At 42.0% G+C, this 14,291-nt stretch overlaps 4 protein-coding genes across 4 annotated transcripts; all 4 read left to right on the forward strand.

Moving 5' to 3' along the window:
- Positions 1-1,171: 1,171 nt before the first annotated feature.
- On the forward strand, positions 1,172-4,176 carry LOC128721606 (uncharacterized). The gene is made up of 9 exons (XM_053815375.1): positions 1,172-1,265; positions 1,467-1,633; positions 2,109-2,262; positions 2,346-2,611; positions 2,682-3,018; positions 3,101-3,307; positions 3,388-3,507; positions 3,585-3,764; positions 3,845-4,176. Exons 1-9 carry the CDS (start codon positions 1,172-1,174, stop codon positions 4,174-4,176), a joined length of 1,857 nt encoding a protein of 618 aa, XP_053671350.1.
- A 1,544-nt stretch (positions 4,177-5,720) lies between these two features.
- LOC128720141 (uncharacterized protein C1orf131) lies at positions 5,721-6,321 on the forward strand. The gene has a single exon (XM_053813787.1). The coding sequence runs from the start codon at positions 5,721-5,723 to the stop codon at positions 6,318-6,320; it is 600 nt and encodes a 199-aa protein (XP_053669762.1). The 3' UTR covers position 6,321.
- A 330-nt stretch (positions 6,322-6,651) lies between these two features.
- LOC128730987 (nucleolar complex protein 4 homolog A) lies at positions 6,652-9,869 on the forward strand. The gene is made up of 4 exons (XM_053824082.1): positions 6,652-6,792; positions 6,990-7,110; positions 7,191-8,338; positions 8,415-9,869. The coding sequence occupies exons 1-4, from the start codon at positions 6,652-6,654 to the stop codon at positions 8,532-8,534; spliced, it is 1,530 nt and encodes a 509-aa protein (XP_053680057.1). The 3' UTR covers positions 8,535-9,869.
- A 986-nt stretch (positions 9,870-10,855) lies between these two features.
- LOC128721608 (RNA-binding protein Ro60-like) lies at positions 10,856-12,924 on the forward strand. The gene is made up of 4 exons (XM_053815377.1): positions 10,856-11,176; positions 11,268-12,240; positions 12,339-12,702; positions 12,780-12,924. Exons 1-4 carry the CDS (start codon positions 10,856-10,858, stop codon positions 12,922-12,924), a joined length of 1,803 nt encoding a protein of 600 aa, XP_053671352.1.
- The last annotated feature ends 1,367 nt before the right edge of the window (positions 12,925-14,291 follow it).

A 14,291-nucleotide genomic window follows, 5' to 3' on the forward strand; every position in this document is an offset into this window, starting at 1 on the left:
ACAGCTGACTTACAGGTAATATACGAGTACGACAGTGCATTAATATTCATAAGCGTACATGCTGCGCAAGCAATCCGCTTCCTCAATATAGGCAATGGGCCAAGAAAATGGGTTCGATGGATCGACGTACCAAAAAAACGACGTTGCAAAAAAGTAGTTCCGTAACCGCCACAATGGATTCTGAAACATCCGGAAAGCTGTCAGTTGAATTAAAATAATATTTTGACAGCAGCATGCGCTGTCAATTGCCCTGGAGTGCATGTAAGAATGTGTGTGCGATGAGGAACATCGTTGTTTTGCCGTATTTTGCTCGCATCATTTAATTTTATCACCAGTTCATCGTCTCTGCTATTGCTATTGCCAATCGCTGACGCAAAAGAAGCGTCCCAAAGAGTGCAAGTGAAGACAGGTGAAAACAAGGCACACGAGAAAAGTTACATTCGGTTTGTTGTGACGGACAACAAGGGGCTGCGTTTCGGTCAGTGCTTGTATATTGAGCGAATCTTTCTATTATCTACGATCGAGTAGACTATATCGGACCGATTTGGAGTCTAATCTTTGCCTTTTTAATCTTTATTCTAATTTTTTTTGATTGGACCAGTAGAAGGAAAGTATATATCGAACATTCCAACAACAACTGTTGGATCGTGTGGAAGTGTGCTTAGTATGAGTTCACGCGTAAGCGTAGGGAAAAAATACGCAACATAGTTGTAATCTGGGCGCGTATTCATAAACGCTCATACCACAATACTTAGTGGCTGGATCAGGCATGTACGGGTGCTAAGCTGTAGCAAGCCGCAATAGATTCCCATCATCGTGTAACAGTGAAGTGAACAAACAGGGGCGAAGGCTAAAGTGCGTCTCACTTTTTAGTCAGCTATCGAAGCCGCCGTACTCACATCAAAACGATTTGTGACAGGTCGCGCGTTATCACTAGTGCTCGTACAAAGCCGTACCGTCGGAGTTTAATTGGGTTGGGGTCGTGGTTAGTGTGGGGTAACGGGTGCGAGAGAGGCGAATCCCAACTGCAAGTTGCATTCGCGTTCAGGTCGCCACCGAACCGTGTGCGACAAGATCTACGAAATCGAATAGTGAAAGCGAAGACGCACGCAATCAAGTCGCGCCTGTGACTGTAAAGTTACAGTAGGAAGAAAGAAAATAGGCGGACAAAATGTGGTCCTACCCGCGGTTTATCCACCGATCGATCGGCTGGAGCACGTTTCCCGTCGCTGTCGCTCTTATCGTGTCGGCTTTGGTGCAGTCTGGTAAGTGAAAATCCCCCAAAAAGACTAGTTTGCGAGCAAAGCTGAAGCCGGTCCTAGTTGGCTGCGAACAGCGCAGCTACCGATGGGTTTATCAGCTTACTCATCGCAGCGCTCCACCACCAACAATGTCTAACTTATGTTTTGTTTGTATTTTACATTTCTCGTTTCGGCTTGCTGCGTATCTCTGCTCCGCAATGGTAGTCAATGCCACCGAATACCGCATAGACCTAAGAACCTCCGGATCAGTGGTGCTGGGGCTGAACACGACGGTGGAGTTCTATGCCGTGCTGTATTCGGATGGGGCTCTGGTGAATGATGACTACATCATCGACTGGTCAGACAATACTAACCCCCAGCATAGTTTAGAAGTGAGTTAATAGCTCCCGCTGTCCCGTTGTCGAAATCATGACTGGCTTATCACACAGAAACATTTCGAAAATGAGTAGAAAAAGCGTTCAGTTAAATATCAATCAACGTGTTTTAGAAAATTTCTCAAACACACACTACACAAAAGGCGATTTAATTAAATTGTAAAATCGGCTGCGCATGGCAAAAATTAGATCAATGATACTAACTAATTTTGCTACCAGGAAATAATCATAAATTTTTTATATATGTTATTTTCATTCTCTTTACATGCACATTTCAATCAAACCGATTCTTTTGAACAGCTTCCTTGTGTGCTTTCATCGAAAATCTTTTGCGTCATAAAATAATCCTAGGCTTACATTTTATCGTTATTTGATTGATATCCTGTTCCTGTGAAACTTTTTCATCGCTAACATTGTTACTGGCGTCTTATCGTTGAAGGTCGTACTAATCGATTCCGTATTCTAATTTTAGGGTCTTACCTCCAACACCCCCCGGTTCAATTGGACGGTCATGTACTCGTATCCGGTAAAGCCTGGAAGCTACCAGGCAAAAATCTCAGTGAAGAAAACAATCATCTACATACCATACACGCTGCAGACAGCAACTGTGAACTTCAATCTTACTAGTATGCGAGGACTTAAAAATTTTCTAAGCAAACTTTCTTTCTCATACGGATAAACCGTGGTCATTTTTTCATTAATGTTTCAGGTATGCTCAACGGGCAGATGCGCTTGCAGCAAAATGATACCGAAATTGACCAGTCCTACATATCGAGCGCCGTTCCGCTCAATCAAACGATCGTCCTTTCCATGAGCGACCAGCGTGTGCTGGAAAAAGCGGTATACGTGAACACGTTTTGGTTCGTCAATTGCCAGTACATAGGCACTTCGGGCGAGCTATCCACGTTAAGCAACTTCACCAAGGAAAACGATACCTACACGATCGAAGCCCTTGTGGTGGCTTCCTTTGAAAAGGTACTACGTGATGTGAACTTTTGTAGCCATTATGGGAATAAAAACTAATCAGGCTTTTTTGTTGTTTCAGTTGCCCGAGCCCACAACGACGACTACGACAACCACGACCACAACGACAACTACCACAACGACTACGACGACTCCAGCCACAACAACAACAACAACAACGAGCACAACGACTACTCCGGCGCCGCCTCCCACTACTTCGTCGTCGTCCACCACATCAACAACTACGCCAAAATCATCAACTTCGGAGATCACCTCCACGAAGGTACCGACTGTAAGTGGCCTCCCGGAACCGACTCAATCGAGTAGCACGAGAAACAAGCGAGCCATGGAAGCTGGTGATACGCAGGACATATTACGGGGCATCAATCCAGCGCTACTGAAGTTGACCGATCGAAAAAGTACGTGCAATTTCAACAGAAATCCAGAAAACGTTATAAATTTGTATGCAATATGAACGTATACAATTTGTAAATATTTCAGATATTTTGCTTCCAGGACAGTCGGGAGAGTCTATGTCTATGGGCAGCGTTCCGGAGGATGAGTCGCTAATTCGTGTTGTAAAGAAATCTGACCGAAAGATTAATCTGGCTGATGCTCTGCAGCCGTTTGTCTGCGGCAATAGCTCTATGGTTGCACCGGACCCGAAGAAGGTTTATGGCCACTTCCAGCGAACGGTTACTGTGCAGAGTAAGTATTACACAGATTATTAAATCTGTTTGCTCCAGTTGAGTCGTATGGTAACATGTATTGAATGACCGTTTTCGTAGATCCGATCTCACGGTTCAACGTGTCCGGCCAGCAGTGGGTGAAGCAAGGGCAACCAGTAGACCTCGTGTTCCAGTGTAGCGGAACTCCACCGTTTGAATTTTGCTACAATTTAAACCACGGTAAGTATAGTATTCTATTGAATTTGGTTGGCAGTACTAAGTTAAGTTTGGCAACATTCTATGCTTTGTGGTTGTAGGTCAGCACAATATGACGAATAACGAAACGTGCAGTAGTGAATGGGAACCGGCCACAAATGGCGTCTGTCGATACAAAATCCACCGTTTTTTCTTTACTAATGACCAGTATTCTGTTGTAATCTTCGTTCGAAACCGGGTGTCGAATTACTTCACCCAGATCGGTATCCAGTTTTACGAAAGTGAGTTATCTTGGTGCTTCTTGCATTCAATACGACCCTGCTGCATACGAGTGGCTTATTTTAATGTTTGCGTATTACAGATCAACAAAAGTCACAGCTGTCCGTGATTATTGTGCCGATCGGGTTCTGTCTGCTGGCCGTGCTAATGGTAGTATTCGGGATGGCGTACTACATTCAAAACCGGGATCGCTTTATCGTTGAAGTAGCAGACTTTAACTTCGGCGATACAAGCTCGTTGGACGACGATATGGAATACAAGACGTTCCACCAGCGGCTTATGGATAGTTTACGGGAATCGGTTCGTGTACCGCGATTCAACTTCCGGCGTTCTAGCGCCCACGATGTCGATGATGTTTCGTCGTCTTCCGGTGCGGCGGGCGATGCGTCCCTTCGTTACGGTTCCATGACCTAAACGGAAAACGTACAGAGGTAACAAAAACGTTTTCTGCAGCGTTTGAGCGATCCCTTTCTAGGAAGCGAATTTGCGCAGATGCATCGACGATGCGATGGCATGATCTATGGAATGCATGGTCAAACAATTTAGGGGAAATGTCGAGTTAATTGCTGGCAAATTTAATGATACCACAGACCCCGTTGAACAGAAGCTACGTATTCGATTGTTATTGCTTTAGCGGTCAGAGAAGATACCATAGAATGCTGATATATTACACTTATAGGAAATGAACAAGAGTTTATCGATACGGAGATGAATTGTGAGGCCAATAGTATATCCTATGCTTTCGAGTAAGCACTGCAAACAGTGCGTTACTTATACATTAATTACATACTTATATTTTTGCTTTACACAATGCGCACCTATTGAAAAAAGAAAATCAAAATTATAAGACTGTAATTGTTTCGCTCGCTGTTTCGTTCGCATACATAAAGCGTCCAGCTCTGTTTTAAGTATATGTCAGATTAACATTCAACATAACACGCGCGTTTTGTATTGCAACGGTTTGGAACATTTTATTCACTTCTTATCTTGTTGCAGCGATGGAAACGTAAAAAAATATATTTTTGAAAAGATGGTCATATAGAGCGACCAATAACAGCGAACGAGACAAGAGAAGGAGATAGCGGAAAGGAAAAAAAACATGATAGTCATTAATTGAGCAAGTAATTTTGAAAACGATTATATATTGTGATACTGATACATCTACGGTTTATTTTACAAGATTATTTGTTAAGTCTCGAAACACAAACATTACCCTACACAAAAATGCCCGTCCTCGTTGCAAAAAGACAAACCAGAACTGCCAAAGGAAAAACAGCGTGCATTTTCGCTTAGATGGCATCGGCGCTACTTCTGATGCTTTGGTTTGGAAATACCCCAACAATCCATAACGTTTTTTCTATTACATTGGATGCATGGCTCGAATAAGCGCACATCGCTACGCGCTGAATGAGAATGATAAGTAGCAGAATAAATGAATGCAAGGAATAAGAGATATCGGTCAGGGTATAATTGGAAATTATTAATAGTAGTAACAAACAATCTGTAAACTACTAGATGCAATTGTAAAAAAAGGAAATTATAGTAGTTAGTTTTTACGAAACACATGCAGCCACTGGCACAACGCATCCTGTAACATGCTGTAGGATTAAAGGAGAATCACTCCGTCTAACGCAGGCAAGCAGTTTCAATGGGGCAAGCAATGGGGCGGTAACATCAGTGACAAAACACTATTTGCCGGAAACGAGACGTACGTTTATGAATAATACATTAGCATATAACAAAAAGCTTGAGTCGTTGCATGCTATCGAACCGTCATCCGATCCATTTGCCGACATAGTTGAAGGGTTAGCTCAGCTGTACGAACCTTATGCGAGAAATATGTCAAATCTAGTACCGCGTCTAGAGAACATGTGTGATATTGCTTTGGTATTGGAAAGTTTGTTTACATTTGAGTGATGTTTAGAAGTTAAATGAAGATAGTTTGAGCTATTTTAGCTATGGCAAGTTCGGAAACGAAAGGCTTTGTTCCTATCAAAACTAAAGCTTCGATAGCACTAAATGAAGACGCTCCTCAGACGTTCAAAGTGACCGTATTTGAACCGAAGAAGGCAGCGTTACAGAAAAAGAGAACCGCTCGTCCACGGCCTCCTCCCAAGAGCGATGACGAGAAGAACAATTCTGCAGACGACGAGGATGATATCGACGACATATTCTTTGATGCTTCTCGTAAAAAACCCAAGCGAAAAGAAGATCCTACCGTATTTGATATGGACAAGGCCCGTCGGGATGTCATGAACTTCGGCTTTAGCGGCTTTGATAAGCAGAGCAAGCACAAAGCAAGCGTCCAGTTGGCGATAAAACTGGGAGCTAAACCCCCCAAAAATCAATACCGGAATTATCGTGAAATGCTGGAGGAGCAAAAAGCTGCTAAGCAGAATGATGGGGATACCGCATCGAAAAGAAGACAGGGTCAAATAGGTTTTGGAGCGGTTCAGTCTTATAACATGCACCAGCAAAGGAAACGTGATAAGCAACGGAACCCAAATTCTATCATGAAACATTACGGCATTGCAAATCCACGGATTGGCAAAAAATAAATATGTTATATATAGTTGATTTTGCGTTTCTATTATCTGAGCTGTAGAAGTCATTGTAGTTTTGATGTAGTCTATATATTTCGCAAAAGCAACCGAGAGTATGATTAGGAATTGACGATAGAAATCGAACGAAAAATACAAATCTAGCTCGTTTACGAGACGTAGTTTCGTATTCGGCATAACCGCTCGCAGCGTAACTTCAACAACTGTCAAAATAACTTTTGAATGTAGGGCTATGAACGCGTTCACGTAGACTGACGTTTGCTCAAGACAAAGTGTTTCATGTGTGTTCTTTCCTCGCAAAAGTGCGTGCTAGTCTAGGAAAAGGAAGATGTCGTTGCCGTTCGTCCCTTATTCGACGCAATTTTCGTCTGGTAAATCAGCCTCGAAGTTGCTCAAAAAGAAGGCTGCTGAATTTCTAGCATGCACTAGAACCACGGCAACCCTCTTAGAGATAATAGAGTACTTTAAGGTAAGCGAAGTGCAAGCCAACAATTGTCATTTAGCAAGGGCCCGGTCAGTATGCTCCAGATGCTATGCATATCCTCTGTTAGCTGTACCAAGGAGTGTATTGTGGGAAGTGTAGCCTGGTGGAATGGCGTTGGAGGCTCTTTCGTACAGTGACGTTGAATTATCATATGATTACGTATTGACCCTTTTGTTTCGCAGGAATGTCTTGCGCGGAAGGCTCCAACGACACCATGTCTGCTGACATTGGAATATTTGTTCACGGAACTAGTTCGTCGAGGAGAGATGCGCTCTTTCTCGACAAACGGTGAAGTGCCTTTTGGTAAGGACTTTTCGTTCACTATAAGTTACACGATGGTGCAGTGATGTCATCTTTATTTATTTTTTTTTGCATGCTTCCAGATAATGATCTGCAAGCGAACCACAGACAATGGCTGCTGGAGCAGTATACGGAAACGTTCGAGCTAATCGTTGAAGGAATAAACCATGAAAAACAGGTAGAAGCTTCTCAAGCCCTTGCGACTGCGATGAAACTTCTCGCTGTCGAATCTCACCATCAATCAGACGCTGAGCAGTTTCCAGCGACGAGACTGAAGCAAGTCCTTATGGCGATGTTGTCTTCCGAGTGCCTCAATAAGCATCTCTTTCATCGTTTCCTGGAGTATTCGTCGTATTTAGATGTCATTTACTACTGCTGGAAAGCGGTACCTTCGCTGGTACCGCGTAACAGTGCTCCTAGTGACGTATTCAAGCAAAACTTTCTATTTCTGCTCGATGCCATATCGTTTGGAAAGGACAAGATGAAGGAAACGGATAACGTGTTGTGTGCGCCACTTGTCGATGGTTTCGACTACGCACACGTGCGCAAGCAGATCAATAGAACGTGGGGTTTCGTAATGAACTGGCAGAACATCGAGCCCGTTCACGAGCAGCTGTTGATACTGTTGCTGGAAAAAGTGTTTGTCCATCTTGATAAACCCGTACTACTAACCGACTTCCTTATGGATTCACTGGATGTGGGGGGTACGGTTAGTGTGCTTGCCCTGCAGGGAGTGTTCGTGCTCATCCAGCAGCATAACCTGACTTACCCGAACATCTACGAGAAACTTTACTCCATGTTTGAGCCGGAGATTTTTCACACCAAATTCAAGGCGCGCCTGTTCTACTTGGCAGATATCTTCCTAAGTTCTAGTCATCTTCCGGAAGGACTGGTGGCTGCGTTTGTGAAGCGGCTTGCTCGGCTTGCTCTGATTGCCCCTCCGCAGGACATAGTTATCATATTGCGTTTCATCGGCAATCTAATACTACGCCATCCAGCCCTTAAGCGCCTTATCTTTCATCCGACGGGTGGCGAAGCGTCATGCGATCCGTACGTAATGGAGGAGCGCGATCCGATGAAATCAAAAGCGTTGGAAAGCTCGCTCTGGGAGGTAGCTGCTCTGCAAAATCATGTACTGCCAACAGTGGCTACGGCAGCCAGATTCATCTCGAATCCTCTCCCGAGCGTAGAATGGGATCTTTCGTCAGTTTTGGAAATCAACGAAAACGATGTAAGTGTTACAGCATACTTTTCTGTGCATTTCTAATTTTTCAATACGTACATTTCTCAACTTCCCACATTTGCAGATCTTTCATAAGGAAATTGTTTCGAAAACAAAAGATTTTTTCCTAAACATTGATCGACCGACAGGGATGTTTGGATACTGCGGTGGACAGCTATCGTCTCAGTACTGGAAGCTATTTTAAAGGCCTCCCTGGGTTCGGGTGAACTCTCGTCGGTTTAAGTGTAATGTCCGTTCTATAAATCAATCCGTGTAAGGCCTTCACTTTCGCATCGAGCCGCAGTCTGAGCAAACACAATGTGCATTGTTCATGGTTCAAGTCGAGTATATACTTTGTGAAAGAGGATATGCTGTAGCAGCAGAATATGCACTGTACCCGTGTTAGGTAGATTATCTTATAGTCAATGGCAAGCCAAACCCAGGCCATTTATAATACTGTAGCAACAGCATTACCATCGATCTATTTGCCGGCATGAAAACGCCATTCATGTCGTTTGATGAGGTGGTAGCAAGAATTTTTTTATTTATTTTGTGTTTTATACTTCAGCAGCAAGTTATATTTTGTAACACAACTAATGATAATTCAAATTTGCGGGAAAATAGCACCTGTCTTCATAGCGCACGTGTCTCGGACAATGTGAGAGTATTGCACGGTAGACTTAACATCGATAGAAATAGCCATTCGCATGATGCTGTTCGTTGCATCTCTTGGAATTTGTAATCATTCACGTTAGTCTTATTCTTTCCGGAGAGAAGCAAACAATGTACACACAATCCAGATAACGAGAACAAGCGAACATTTTCCATTCTTGTTTTGTTTCGTTGAAATGCGAACCAAAATAATGATTCAGTTGCAGTTAAGCTGAGCCAACCATCCGATTACTTTCGGAACGTTCCTAATAATCTCGTTAACAGCCGTTTGTTACTAAGAGATAGTGTTTTTTTTTTACTTTTATACATCAGAAAAGGAAAGCATTTTAGTTTTTACGCATGTTTTAAGCTCAATAGGTATGTTTGTGTTTTAAGTTAGTTGGTTTCCATGTCTAGGATTGTTAAATTGCTTTAATTTTTTTTTAAATTACTTTTGTGACTCAGCTTCAGCGAGAAACAACTTTGATACCCGATTTAAAAAGTCGGTGTTAAGTGTTGGAAAGTGAAATTCTTTCTGGTGATGTATGAGAACTTGAGATGGGCATATTTTTCACTCACCTGCATTAAACCATTTGAGTAGGATTGTGATTAATACTTTTACAAAAGACGGAAACGTAGCTGTGCGTGATAAAACTCTTGGATAAGCAGGTAAATGTGATTCAATGTTCATTAGGAAACAATTGATCAATTAAGCATACAGAACCGCAACCGTATTCTTAATCTCTTTCTCGGATTTTAGACACAGGAAGCTTCTTTTTGTTGTAATATCATCAAGTTTGAACATTGAATTCTCTTTCCGTTGCCGCACAGAGCCAGCTAACGGGTCAAGGTGTTTCTGTAGTCGTACTCCACCTGGGGAAAATAGTGCATTGAAATAATCTAGGACGTTGGAAATGTCCTTAAACAATAAATAAATGCATTCTATAGAATAAGATAGAAGTTGAGCGATTTCCGAAATGAGGTATATATATATACCTAAGTTATACATATTTAGATGTATATAACTTGAAATAACAGGTATCATGATACCAGCTGTTCGCAAAAAAAAATATGGTAAGTTATGAACGTCCTTGCTAATGCAAAGTAATAACACTTATTTTTTCCTCAACTCAACTACATCTGCTCAATATAAAATCAACTAATAGTCACAAAAGTGCGAACTATAAATTGAAGGAGAAAACTGACAATTCAAAACCCGATCGCCATCCTATTGCCAGGGGATTTCTGCTCCTTTCTTGTCTCCTTCCTTGAAGACAGGAACGTCTTCCAGCAACTCCTCATCTGTCAAATAGAACAAAAGGAAGGCGGCAGCTGCGCGTCTCAAATAACGTGGTCGTAGGTAAAGATTACCAGGATTACCATTTTCTTTTTTGCGTTTGTTCGCTTCAGTGTAGCTCGTAAAGTGTGCATGTTATCTTGCCAAACGATCGCCTCAGGTAAGCATATCAAAATGCAGTAGAAGTACATGTGCTTGGGCAGATTATGTTGTCATTGTGCTTCGAAAGGATCCGGGCCTTATATTAGAGCATATTTCTTGGTTTCTCTCATCCAGAACTAGCGATACATATTTGGCTCGCAAAAACTTAGCTACATGTTTGACGTTTGACGTTTCGCGATAGAACGCAAGGAAGAACATTTTGCCGCTCGAAGCGAAGAATCTAGAGTATGTGAATGTTTGTTGGTGCAGTCGGCAAAAGATTCAGCATCGCGGTGATTTCATCTACAACGTGATTTCGCCTAAGCTTCACGCTTGTCTGTGGATGGTTTCATCGAATAATTCCGATTTTGTTCTACGGTCGTCAGCAGAAGCATCATCGACGCATTTCCGTGATCGGAGTCTCATTTCGATTGAAAATGGATCTAAAAATGATCCAGCGGTACCTCTTCATCGGCAACGATGGATCGTACGCCATTGATCTTACCGAACCGTTGGACGTACCAATGGGAATCGAAATTCTTACACCAGTGGTGAAACCTGCTGCTACGAAGGAGCCTATGCAGAAAATGAAACCAAAAAAAGGTAATTCGAACCCGAAAAACACAGGCACCACCAAATCCGCAAATATGGTCGCCAAAAAGCTGAACAAACCAGGCGTTAGCACGGCAGTGAACGGAAAGGATACCACTGAGACAAAAGTTCCGCAAATGTCGCCGCTGCTTGCTATGATCAAAACGGTAAGTATCTTGGAGTTTTAAATATAAATTATCAATTGAATATTTCTTCTTCTATTTAACTAACTCATGCTTTGCTTCGGTATTCTTGCAGACTATAAAAAACAAGACGCTTTGTCGGACTGACGAGTGTCTGTTTGCGCTAGCGTTCTGTGCGCGGGAGTTTCCAACCTGTGAAGAAAAACACGCAGTGTACGATCTGCTTCCGGAGGTAATCCGCAGCTCACACGATCTGTTCATGTTTATTTCTTTCTACATCGAGTTGGCTGTAAAATCCGGACATGCCGGATTCGGTCATGGTTTGCGAAAAGCGATTACGCGCTGGTACGAGAAACATACACCGATGGAGCTGGTAGAAATGTTCGCGCGGGCCCATGGATTTGCTGGGTGGACACATAAGGACGTGATTGCAAAGGTCCATCCGAAGGTGTCGTGTCCAAATAAGCAGTTTCTCATCGAAGCCGCCATGAAACGCACGAGTCAGCTGGGACAGATGAAGCTGGACGAGAGTAACGGGAAGAAGAATGGTGTAGATGAACTGGTGAAAGCATTTAAACGTTATGAGACGCTGCTGCAGTTCAAGTCAGCCCCGAACGTTACGAAGGCTTTAGAGTTGATTAAACAGCATGGTGCCAAAACAAAGCTTGAATTGTTACCGCGACATTTAAGACGCTCTGCCAAAATCTGGGAGGCGCTCTATCCGGGTCTCACATACCGTGAATTGTTGAATGCGGTTTTGCCCATGCAGGACTTCAGATTGCTGAAGGAGGGTGATACGAACGCAAATGTGTACGCTGAAATGCTTACAAAACGACTCGACGCACTGGAGACGGAGCAGATACATCCAATCAATGTACAGCTTGTTGAAAAGCTGTACTCATCAGGGAAACGGTATCAGTTTCTCGTGAAGGAAGCAATGCACAAGCGATCACAGCCCGAAATGAGCCCTCCGCTGAAGCCAATCCTAGATGGTTTAAAAGGGGCTCTCGATCATTCGATTCTTCACCACCCGAGAACGGGCATTCGGTATTTTATCACCCTCGATCTACGCGTTGCACATAGCAAAAGTAAGCAGTGACAAGAGTTTTTATTTGTTTGCAAATTTGGCACATATGACTATCAACGATGTACAACTAACAATGATACATCTTTTTCGTTTGCACAGAGTTTGTGTTCCGCAACCGGGTGGTGACCTGCTTTGAAGCTATGGTGTTGCTGGCATTTTCGATCTTCAAACGGGAAAAATCAGTTTTCATCGGGTCGTTTACCGAAACGGATTTAGTTCTTTCCCCCGTTTCATTTGATGAATCTATGAATTGGGAGCAAGCTCTCAAATGCTGCGCAAAGCTGGTGTTACCCAAAACGAAGGTATCCCTCGCTGCTCCGATCAAGCTGGCCACGGCGGAAAAAATTAAGATTGACATGTTCATCACCATTACCGATTCGCTAATTCGCGTCAATCCGAGTCGGCTGCCACCGATCGCCGAACTGAACGAATATCGCAAAAAGTTCAAGCTGCATCTCGCAAGGTAGGTAGCGGCGTATTGCAGGGTAGTGCAGTACCTGTCACAATAATAACGCTGTGACTAATGTACCTTCATTTCAGATATGTTGCGATTTCACTCAGCGGAAATGAGCCATCGATAAACTTCCCGGAGAACAAAGATGTAGGCGGAATGCTTGAGCTGTGCGGGTACAACGCGTACACTGCAAAGTTCATCGAGGCGTTTGCTAAAAATCTATTCTTCTAAAACATCGCTGGGTATGTAATAATCGGAAAACCTTCATTAATGATCTGTAACATTAACGATAACCGAAATACGCTACCAACAATATTATTATAAAATTAATGTCAATGCATAGATTGTTAGAACGAAACGATGACATATAAATTTACAATCGTAGCATTTAGTAAATGAACATTGGAACATTAGTTTCAATGTTTAAGTATCAGTTTATACTTAGAAATGATCGACATGAACATTTAAAGCAAAGTGTATTAAAGGTTATTATTGGCTATTCAAGCTAATACATCCAAAGTTGATACAATTTCCAACCCACGCACACTACATAATTTTATATCAGTTCGACTATTGTTTTTTTTTGGATTGTCGTATTATACTACTTTAGTTGCTGTATATCAAATTACATTTTTTATGGAAGCGCATATTGATTCTATATTGAACTATTTGTACAAATAATCTTTTACGGTTAATAATACTCTTTTATGGTCCAAATAATCTTTCACGGTTATTATTCAAATAATCTTTTAGTATGTTCAACGACTAAGTCCTTTTGTGTTATTTGTCCATATGAAGATGCTAAATCTCGGGCGACTGAAGCTTCTCTTGCGGGCCGACCGTTTAAAGGTGGCGCCGAAGGGGGAAAAAACGATCTGATAATGAGTAATTCAGTGTTATTGTCTACCATTTTCAGCGGCATTACCTTTCCGATAGCATATACACTACATATTTGTGGCATATACTTGGCTAACAATTTATCGCTGTAATAGTTAGTTGTGTTAGCTGGTAAAGTGACGGGATCGTTTAGTAATGGTTGATGGAAATTGTCTTTTCCCACAGTCATTATAAATGACGACGATCTATAAAAGATTTTCTAGGTTCACTTCGCACAGAACCTTATGAATCGTATGCCAACCAGTTTCTCGAATATATCATAAACATTGTCCCGTTATTATGTTCCGCATACATTTATCTATATCCTGCTAATGATTATAATCGTTAATACTAAGAAATTTATTATAAATTGAAATAATCAAAAGATAAATGCATTGAAAGCTGTACAGTGATACAGGATAGAACGAAACAAAATATCAACACTCCTAAACTATTTATGCACTCTCAAGGATTAGCACAACAATGCAACAAAGATTCATAAGCTGTGATTTCCAAAAATGGCAATTTGTATTTTTTCAATCCATTTTACAAGGCATATTCTTTCTGTTGAGTAGCTACTTTTCCTGTTTATACGATACGGGTTTTAAATGTTTCTCTTATTATGGCTGCCATTACTATGTTAGACAGCATACCATTTCACTTTGGAGATTGGATATTTAAAGTTATCATTATTTTCCATGGATTTTTGCTCATAGCTTTGT

The sequence above is a fragment of the Anopheles nili genome, chromosome 2 (genome assembly GCF_943737925.1).
Source record: "Anopheles nili chromosome 2, idAnoNiliSN_F5_01, whole genome shotgun sequence".
NCBI classification, from domain to species: Eukaryota; Metazoa; Arthropoda; class Insecta; order Diptera; family Culicidae; genus Anopheles; species Anopheles nili.